The sequence below is a fragment of the Salvelinus namaycush genome, unplaced genomic scaffold, assembly GCF_016432855.1.
Source record: "Salvelinus namaycush isolate Seneca unplaced genomic scaffold, SaNama_1.0 Scaffold248, whole genome shotgun sequence".
Classification (NCBI taxonomy): domain Eukaryota; kingdom Metazoa; phylum Chordata; class Actinopteri; order Salmoniformes; family Salmonidae; genus Salvelinus; species Salvelinus namaycush.
The window spans coordinates 62958-73589 of record NW_024059319.1 but is presented as its reverse complement, the minus strand read 5'-3'; the positions used below and the strand labels follow the sequence as shown (position 1 = coordinate 73589).

The 10632-nt window shown below is 41.8% G+C and overlaps 1 protein-coding gene across 1 annotated transcript; it reads left to right on the top strand.

Annotated features, from left to right (window-relative positions):
• Positions 1-468: 468 nt before the first annotated feature.
• mrpl40 (mitochondrial ribosomal protein L40) lies at positions 469-3621 on the top strand. The gene is made up of 5 exons (XM_038984539.1): positions 469-668; positions 1959-2042; positions 2187-2342; positions 2718-2799; positions 2960-3621. The coding sequence occupies exons 1-5, from the start codon at positions 598-600 to the stop codon at positions 3185-3187; spliced, it is 621 nt and encodes a 206-aa protein (XP_038840467.1). The 5' UTR covers positions 469-597; the 3' UTR covers positions 3188-3621.
• Positions 3622-10632: the final 7011 nt, after the last annotated feature.

Here is a 10632-nt window from a genome sequence, read left to right as displayed (position 1 = left end):
AATTAGCTAAGAGTGTTATATATTACGAATTTGAAAAACTCTCAATGTGTTACAAATTTGCAAAATGTACAATATGTTACGAATTTGCAAAACGTATGATATGTTACGAGTTCTAGCTAGGTGGCTAGAGTTTAGGGTTAAATTTAGGATATAGGTTAGGGTTAGCTAAAATGGTTAAGGTTAGGGTTAGTTAGCTAACATGCTAAGAAGTCCCAAAGTTGTAAGTAGTGGAAAAGTTGCTGATTAGCAAAAATTTGTTGCTAACGTTTGCGTTATACACCCACCTCGACCAACCACCTAAGTTACCATCTGTCTTATGCAACCATACTAAACGTAACATTTCATACCAAATGGAGTGTATTTACGTACATAATAATACGACATGCTCTGAGACCGAGTTGCAACGTAACGTGAGCGAGGCGAGCTACAACAATGGGATCGAAAGTGTCCATGTGAAGCTCGAGCTAAATTTACGTCTGTTTCAAGTTGCACTTCCGTCCTGCGGCTGTCAAGGGGATAGCAATGATAAAATGTGTTGATACACGTGAATAACTTTTATCTGATTGGATTGAATAGTAATCAAATAGTATATCGATCATGTCCATTGCTGTATCGCGTGCCCTGTGTAGGGTATTGTCCCGACAGGCTGCAGTGCCAACTAATGTTAGGTGAGTTGTCTCATGCAATTCTGGTTAGCATAGGCAAGCTAGCTAACGTTAGCTACAGCAGTTGAACATGTTTTCTTTTCTCATCCAGCTGTTTGCTAAAACCTGAGCCAGTTAGCGAACTACGTTATCTATTCACTGCAGTGGAGTTCCACAAGGTTCGATTTTGGGTCCGGTACTGTTCAGTATATGTGTGTTACCTATTGGCAGTGTTATCAGAAGGCACAGCTTTGATTTTCACCGCTACGCAGACAATACACAAATTTAAATTTCTGTGTCACCAGAAGATTTTAGCTCCACGGATAATTTAGACTGTATTAGTGATTTAAATACTTGGATGGCTCACAACTTCCTCAAGCTAAATCAACACAAGACGAGGTACTTATTGTTGGAGCCAAAGCACAGAGAGAAAATCTAGCTGCACATTTTAATTCACTGGCAATACAAATAAACACCAGGTACATAACCTAGGTGTTGTTTTAGATTCTGAACAAAATGTTGAATCACACATTAGGAATGTGACCAAAATAGCTTTTTTACCACCTAAGGAACATTGCCAAGGTGCGACCATTTCTCTCAGGGTGATACAGAGACTCATCCATGCTTTTATTACAAGCAGGCTTGACTACTGTAATGCTATCCTGTCTGGTCTTTTCAAGAAAGCTGTTGGTCAACTGCAAAACATACAGAATGCTGCAGCATGGGTACTGACCAAGACCAGACGGAGAGCACACATTACGCTGGTTTTAAGGTCTCTGCACTGGCTGCCTATTAGTTTTAGAATTCATTTTAAGATAATTCTATTTTTTTTTTTTTTTTTTTTAATCAATCCACAATTGTGCACCCCAATACATGTCAGACATGCATTTAAGTTATGTACCCAGTAGGTCCCTCAGGTCCTCTGGCACTGGCCTTTTAACTATCCCAAAGACTAGGACCAAGAGGCAGGCAGCCGCTAGTTATTATGCCCCCAGGCTCTGGAATAGCGTACCTGAAGGTGGCTGAAACTGTAGACATAAAAGAGTTCTTAAAACACATCTTTTCTGCTTTGCCTTTCCTTAGGGTGCTTTTTGGTTGTTCAGTTTGTGTCATTCTTTTTGTTTTTTTATCATGTTTGTTGTGTAGTAAATACTTCAGCTTTTATTTTCATTTGTTTTTTCCTGTAAAGCACACCGCATTGCATTCCATGTCTGAAATGTGCTTTATAAAGCTTGATTTGATCTGTTACAGTGGCTAGATTGAGCTAACTAGTAGTTCTCCCCTTCCTCTGATTTGGTATGTTGTTCTGCACAGCTCTTTGATGGGAGTGGACGGTCATGTCAGTCAAGGTCCTTGGTTTGCATCTGTTCTCACATTGAAGACATCTGCGCCGCTAAGGTAAGTTGAAAATCCTTTTGTCTATAAAGGGTTTGTTCTCTGGTGCACTTTCAGACTCTCTTTACAGTTTCCTATAGGCACCATTTGTTATAAATGCACTACAAGCTCAACTTTCACTCATTCTGCCTGCGTGTGCTCTAACAGAGCAGAGCCCAAGAAGAAGAAGAAAGTGGACCCTCGTAGAGAGCAGATGGTGAGAGAGAGACTGAAGAAGAAGTTGAAGAAGCTGGAGAGAGTTCCTCCTGAGCTCATTCCCATTGAAGACTTCACAACCCCAGCCAAATACATGGACGAGACCAGGTATGGCTCACACACCTTTAGTGTTTAAATTAATGGAGTGGCTGACATTCCCATACAAAATCTGAGCACCACCATGAGTTACTATGGTGGGCACACCCTACCATTGAAGTAGGCACATCCATAAGCTTGGAAAATGTACTGTTGCTTCACCCCCAACAGTCAATAGTAGCTTAGTTTGAACCCTGCTTACCATAGTGATCTCCAGCAATAGTCTTAGAAACACACCAAAATCAGCTGATGGATTGAAATTGAGTATGATGCTGTGCTTAACCAATTGTTCTGTTTAGTGACACACTATTAGTTCAATCCAAATTAATTTCTCTGTCCCAATGTACACCTGAATAGATCCCTACTCTATTTGTTCATTTTCCTCAGGGTGCGTGGTGCTCCTCAGCTTCCCTTTGAGGAGAGTGAACGTCGGGCTCTACTGCTGAAGGAGTGGTCCCGCTACAAACAGGTAAATGTGATCTTGTAAGCCATTGTTGGTTTAAACTCTATCACTACAGTCATATTTGGAAGCAGAAATCAGTGAGCAGCCATTGACAGTACCTTCTTTGTAGACATTTTGATATACCCAGTTTCTGTGCCACATTTTGACTTCTTTCTGCTACGAGCAGACCCAACACCGGGCAGAGATGGAGGCAGTAGGCCTGGCTGTGGAGGCCCAGAGGGAGGCTCTGGAGGAGCTGAGGCTGGAGTCAGAGGAGCTCTACCAGGCAGCACTGAGGCCAGACCCCTTGCTCTTCCCCTTCAACCACCAGGGACCCAGCTACACACCGCCCAAGGCCCAGTATGAGGCACCTGAAGGCAAATACAACAACATCACCAAAGTCTACACCCAGTGAGAGGGTGGCAGCATTAACATTGTGGGCGTAACATGTGTTGACATGGTTATTACATCCCCTGGTCTTTACATGATTTGGACAGACTAAATATTTGACGAGCATGTTCATGAAAATAGATTAGACATGAAAGCTCAGAACAACCTCCCTGCCAACAATAGTGGATGGATGTCTCATTCAAAGGGTATTTCAACCGCTTACCGAACAGAGGACCATGACCCGGTCATATTCATTGTATTGACAACTGCCCTGTCATGGAACAAGTTTCAATTCAAACTCATAAAGTGATTCACATTCTGTACTGTATTGTTACATTCATAAATGTCATAGTTTAAATACAACCTTTAAGTAAAACATACCAGAGGGTTGAAAAAGGATTCACTTAAAAAAAAAAAAAAATTTTTTTATATACATTTGAATGTATATAACAGACTGTAGATATGGTATCCTGTGAAATAATACAGACAAAGAGCCCGTGTAATGGTGTTACAGAAACACTGGCCTCCACTTCAATAGGTAGAGAAACATACAAGCATACAGGTCAGTTTACTTGAGTGGCCTGCCCAGTCCCCTGACCTCAACCCAATAGATCATCTTAGGGATGAGCTGGAACGAGCTGTTTTGCAACATTAATGTACCGCCGTCCAATCTGCAGCAACTGTGCGATGCCATCGCGTCAGCATGGACCAACATCCCTGTGGAATGTTTCAGACACCTTGTAGAATGCCCCAAAGAATTCAGGCTGCGCTGGAGGCAAGGGGGGTCCAAATAAACTGGTCAGTGAGTGAATATCATTGCTCAGTATACAGACACACACATATCTTAATTTGTATAACTTATGGAAAGAATACAAAGCACATTTTCACAATCAATACTTGTGTTATTGATCTCGGTGTAGAACGCTGTGACTTTCAAGTGTAACAGTTTAACTTCCGTCCCTCTCCTCGCCCCTACCTGGGCTCGAACCAGGGAGCGAACCAGGGAGCCTCTGCACACATCGACAACAGCCACCCTCTAAGCATCCTTACCCATCGCTCCACAAAAGCCACGGCCCTTGCAGAGCAAGGGGAACCACTACTTCAAGGTCTCAGAGCGAGTGATGTCACCGATTGAAACGCTATTAGCACCCCGCTAACTAGCTAGCCATTTCACATCGGTTACACAAGCAGTAGAGGTACACTCTCCTAATACCATTGGATTACACTGGACACCTCTGGGAAGAAACCCTTTATGACAGAGTGGTTATGGTGGTCCTGGAGAGCAGGCTTTTCCCCAGCCAACTGAACTAATAGTGTTTAAAACAAAAAGCCTTCACACCCTCTGCAGGGGGCATATTCAGCTAAGTTACAGAACATTCAGATGTAATAAATTGTGTAGAACAGACATTCTGTCATGAACAAATACAACTTTTACCAGCTCTATACATAACAATTATAGATGCAATGTCAATAGATTAGTCTGAATAAGCCACTTGGCCATGGTTTACTAGCCACAACTCTACTGTGATTTAGATTACGTAACTCTACTGCTTCTACACCTGCATTGCTTGCTGTTTGGGGTTTTAGGCTGGGTTTCTGTACAGCACTTTGAGATATCAGCTGATGTAAGAAGGGCTATATAAATACATTTGATTTGATTTAGTTTACATAACTAAACAGACCTTAGATGCTACATTGTGGTTGGTTTGGCCATGTTTAGGGCCATGGCAGTGTTAACTCGGGATGGTTAAGACTGGGAGTCCTGGGGCTTCCCCTGGTGCAGGGCCATGTGCCAGTCTCTGGGCGGATCTCGTCTCAGGTCCCACACGGGTGAACTTTCTCTGCTCCACCATCCGGTTCCTCTCACTCTGCTGTAATGACTCCCGGGGTAGGGGGAGGACAGTCAGAGTTGGTTAGGGGACAGTGCAAGAGAGATCTTTCACAATTTCCTGTTCATAAGCAAACTGTAGCCAATATTTCTGGATGTTGATGGCATTTGCCCTGTAAATGCAGGATTGCTGGTTCCTGTGCTGCTTAGGCCGTTTCAAAGTGATGATTGAGTGCTCAGCTGTACCTTGGTCTCTGGAATTGGGTTCTTCTCCCACTCTCGACATGTGTAGTAGTCTTCCTTCCACTGCCAGCAGGAGAGGGATGTGCCATGCGTATGGTAGTTATGGAAACGGTTCCACAGGCTTTTGCAGGGTCTGAATTCACGCCAGTAGTCATCACAGGTCCGGGGTGGCTATGGAGATCATAATTACAGGTAATTAGTAGCCTTGGGCGGCATACTGTATATACCGTATAACGAGGTATTTGGAAATAGCTATGGGATCGTTTTTCAATACCGTCAAAACAATTTCTTCGTTTTTGTTATTATAAATGTGAATACTTGTTGGTGCTTTCTAAGTAAATACCTGAAGTCAACTTGTGCAATATGTTAGGAGATAAAGAAGATCGCGTTCATTTCACCTGTCACATAATTTTTCATTATGAATCTTACCAACCGAGGTAAAGACTGTTTCAAGTTCGATATTCGCGCTTTCAAACCACTTGAGCCACAGACTCCAAATAAGTGTCATGATGTTGGAAAAATTGCGCACAACATTGCACAGGTCTTATTTTCACGATCTAGACATTTAGCTTTCCAAAGCTAATAAACATGTGGAAATGTGAGCAGCGTTTCGTATTCCTAGTTGAATTAGTTAGGGAGCGTGAACAAAGTACAAACTTTTTTTACATTCAAATTTCAATAGCTCCTTGGTCATGTGACATATTTACTTCAAACAAGGTTCAGAATGTCCACTGACTACTCTTCTATATTGCACACACTTTAGTTTGTCAATTTTCATCTCACAAGATTTTGCATTAATTTTTCCAAATGTAAAGTTTCAATAGCTCCTAGGTCGTGTGACGTAGTGACTTCAACCAAGGTTCAGTATGTCCACTGATTACCCTTCTATATTGCACACCCTTTAGTTTGTCCATTTTCATCTCACGATTTTACATTAATTATTTCAAAATTTAGAATTTCAATAGCTCCTTGGTCATGTGACCTGGTGACTTCAAACCAGGTTCAGAATGTCCACTCAGTGGGCCTACACATTGCACACCCTTTAGTTTGTCCATTCTTATCGCACATGGTTTTCCATTAATTTTTCAACATTTAGAATTTCAATAGCTCCTTGGTCATGTGACCTAGTGACTTCAAACAAGGTTCAGAATGTCCACTGACTACCCATCTATATTGCACACCCTTTAGTTTGTCCATTTTCATCTCACATGGTTTTCCATGAATTTTTCAACATTTAGAATTTCAATAGCTCCTTGGCCATGTGACCTGGTGACTTCAAACAAGGTTCAGAATGTTCACTCAGTGTGCCTACACATTGCACACCCTTTAGTTTGTCCGTTTTTCATCTCACATGGTTTTGCATGAATTTTTCAAAATGTAGAATTTCAATAGCTCCTTGGTCATGTGACCTCGTGACTTCAAACAAGGTTCAGAATGTCCACTGACTACACCTTCATATTGCACACTCTGATGTTTGTCTACTTTCATCTAATGCTATTAGACTTAAATCTGTAAGCTTTGCAGAACTTCATTTTACATTAGTGTTTAAAAAATAACTTTTAAGTCAACAAATGTTTCATCCTCGCAATAACTATCTTTCACATGGATACTGAAAAGATCCGCAATGGCTGTATGTGGAATAGATGAAGGACAGGACAGGAGAGGTGTACAAACAGAGGTGCTTAAAGGAAGGCGCACAGGTAGGCCTCATGAAAAACAGTGTTTCATATGCTCTTTTTAATCACAGTAATAGGCAGTGATTTGTCAGTCAGAGTGAGCTTGATAACATGAAAGAATCCTTTTTATAGCATCACTTTCATATACTGTACATTAAGACAAATCCTTCTACGTTGAGAATTAGAACGCAGTTTACATAACCTGATAATGACTTGATATTTGAGTGCATTCACAACAAGCCACCTGCAGACAACTTACAAAATGCAATATTGCATTTGATGGTTTGTTTTTCTGATGACAATAGTTATTTGATCCATGGCCTACTATTTCTAACTGGGAAAATAAATTCCTACGTCTTTTGTGAGTAAAATCCTTTTTCCAAAATTGATTTAGGTACATTTTTGTGAAGAGGTATGAGGGTTGTGATATGGGTCATTTAATAGTCAAATCATTTAAGGGATCAATACATTTCTATATTGCTTCCCCAGTATCTGCATGAACCATCAGGCCAAGTGTTTTTGGTTGACCCTGCTGGACAGAAAGAGAAGGAGGAATCGGAACACGCTGCATTCAAATTCAGGTCTTAGTTATTCCATTGTACTGGATCTAATACATATTAGCATTTTACATACATTCATAAGTGTAATACTTTTTCATGACATACTGTGAAAAACTCTCTTGACTGCTGGCTCTGTCACTTTCAGACATAGCAGAGCAGACTTGAACCACAGGGGTTCTGTGTAAAGAGAGAGTAATCCAAAAGGCACAGACACACCCCTTGACTTTCAATTGGCACCGTTGACCTGTATGTATTCTCTCCTGATTGGCTCTGTGGTGCACAGTCTGGCAGTCTGACTAAAGTGCCAGAGGTATGAGGAGAGACATCCTCCTTTGTATTTATGGGAACAAATATTTCCTAACACTTTGGATCCTATTCTTGGACAGTTAGAAGACACAATGCATCAATGCAACAAAAAAAAAGTATTACTAATTACTGTCCATGAGTAACCTCAACCTTGTGGGTCTATGGGTGTTTGGGCCAATAAAGTTCCAACTCAATTCTACCACTGACTAGTCTCTCATGCCCCTATGAACGGGGACACAGGGCAATAGTTTTTAATCTAAACCAGCCCTTTTTTACTGGAGTACACTAACCCCTAATTGGGGCTCTTTTCTTGACACATAGTAGCAGTTCACCAGATAACAATTCAAGAAGAACAAAATGTAGATTGTTGTAAGGGTGTATTACATCCTGTGCTGGCCCCATTGTCATATCCATTCTGGATTCTGAGTGGTAAAATCATAGCTGAAAAATGCCTTTATGTATGTGTATACATTTTCCGTCAAGACAGAACTGTCAAAGGGGGTGGAGTTGCAATCTACTGCAGAGATAGCCTGCAGAGTTCTGTCATGCTATCCAGGTCTGTGCCCAAACAGTTCGAGCTTCTACTTTTAAAAATCCACCTTTCCAGAAATAAGTCTCTCATTGTTGCCGCTTGTTATACAGACCCCCCTCAGCCCCCAGCTGCGCTCTGGACACCATATGTGAATTATTTGCCCCCCATTTATATTCAGAGTTTGTACTGTTAGGTGACCTAAACTGGGATATGCTTAACACCCCGGCCGTCCTACAATCTAAGCTAGATGCCCTCAATCTCACCCAAATTATCATGGAATTTACCAGGTACAACCCCAAATCCGTAAACTTGGGCACCCTCATAGATATCATCTTGACCAACCTGTCCTCTAAATACTCCTCTGCTGTCTTCAACCAGGATCTCAGCGATCACTGCCTCATTGCCTGCGCCCATAATGGGTCCGCGGTCAAACGACCACCCCTCATCATAGTCAAACGCTCCCTAAAACACTTCAGCGAGCAGACCTTTCTAATCGACCTGGCCCGGGTATCCTGGAAAGATATTGACCTCATTCCGTCAGTAGAGGATGCCTGGTTATTCTTTAAAAGTGCTTTCCTCACCATCTTAAATAAGCATGCCCCATTCAAAAATTTTAGAACCAGGAACAGATATATCCCTTGGTTCACTCCAGACCTGACTGCCCTTAACCAGCACAAAAACATCCTGTGGCGTACTGCATTAGCACCGAATAGCCCCCGCGATATGCAACTTTTCAGGGAAGTTAGGAACTTATCGGCAGACTCAACAGCCTTGGTTTCTCAAATGACTGCCTCGCCTGGTTCACCAACTACTTCTCAGATAGAGTTCAGTGTGTCAAATCGGAGGGCCTGTTTTCCGGACCTCTGGCAGTCTCTATGGTGGTGCCACAGGGTTCAATTCTCGGGTTGACTCTTTCCTCTGTATACATCAATGATGTCGCTCTTGTGGCTGGTGATTCTCTGATCTACTTCTACGCAGACGACACCATTCTGTATACTTCTGGCCCTTCTTTGGACACCGTGTTAACTAACCATACAACTCTCCTTCCGTGGCCTCCAACTGCTCTTAAATGCAAGTAAAACTAAATGCATGCTCTTCAACTGATTGCTGCCCGCACCTGCTCACCCGCCTAGTATCACTACTCTGGACGGTTCTGACTTAGAATATGTGGACAACTACAAATACCTAGGTGTCTGGTTAGACTGTAAACTCTCCTTCCAGACTCACATTAAGCATCTCCAATCCAAAATTAAATCTAGAAACGGCTTCCTGTTTAGCAACAAAGCATCCTTTTTATGGGAATTTTATGAATAATGACTAAATGATGTATACGTTTAACGTAGAATTATAACTAACAGAATTATATCCTGTCTGAGGAATCATGTTTGTCCATAAGAAAGAGGGACTGTTGGTAGGCAAGGAACTGTGGCAGACAACTTGTGACCACTGTGAAACTGATAACAGGGATGGAAGTCTCCCCACCCAGGGAGGGGAGAAACCTTGGGCTTGTAGTAGATTGTATAACAGGTGGCGGACAATGTATGAGAAGAAGACTTGTGAACTATGTTGCGATTGTATCTGAGAGGAGGAGGGATGTTTATGACGAAATGTGAGGTATATAGACCAATGTATCGGAAATGATAAGCAGAGCTCTCTAAATAAACATTCCTGACAATTGTAGCTGGGCCTCCGCTTGATTCATTTCAACCAGTTTCTTACAAATTCTGGGTTTCAGGCTGAGTAATTAATTCAATTGGGTATTATGAACAACTGAGAACAAAATTCTCGTAACAATCCTTCACTCATGCTGCCAAACATACCCTCGCAAAACTTACTATCCTACCGATCCTTTACTTTGGCGATGTCATTTACAAAATAGCCTCCAACACTCTACTCAGCAAATTGGATGCAGTCTATCACAGTGCCATCCGTTTCGTCACCAAAGCCCCATATACTACTCACCACTGCGACCTGTATGCTCTTGTTGGCTGGTCCTCGCTTCATATTTGTCGCCAAACCCACTGGCTCCAGGTCATCTATAAGTCTTTGCTAGTGTCGTGTCTTTGGCTATGCCGGATTAAGTGTTATGACATGCTATTCTATAAAATACTTTCTCCGTAATTAATATTACCTGATTGAGCTAATCATGTAAATGTAATTAACTAGAGAGGAGGAGCACTACGAAATAATATTTACAGAGCTGTTATCTTCCGAATAAACTCTTAAAGACCTAGTAATATTTTACATCAATAGCAGTCAATCTTAATCGTCACCTGAAAGTTGTAAATTCTTGGTTATCTTCACGAACCCTGGCTAACAAGTTGA

Excerpts from the sequence above, each read along its gene's own strand:
- mrpl40 (XM_038984539.1), top strand. The coding sequence starts at position 598 with ATGTCCATTGCTGTATCGCGTGCCCTGTGTAGGGTATTGTCCCGACAG. Across the intron at positions 669-1,958 it reads GCAGTGCCAACTAATGTTAG|CTCTTTGATGGGAGTGGACG; the intron begins GTGAGTTGTCTC and ends TGTTCTGCACAG. Across the intron at positions 2,043-2,186 it reads AAGACATCTGCGCCGCTAAG|AGCAGAGCCCAAGAAGAAGA; the intron begins GTAAGTTGAAAA and ends GTGCTCTAACAG.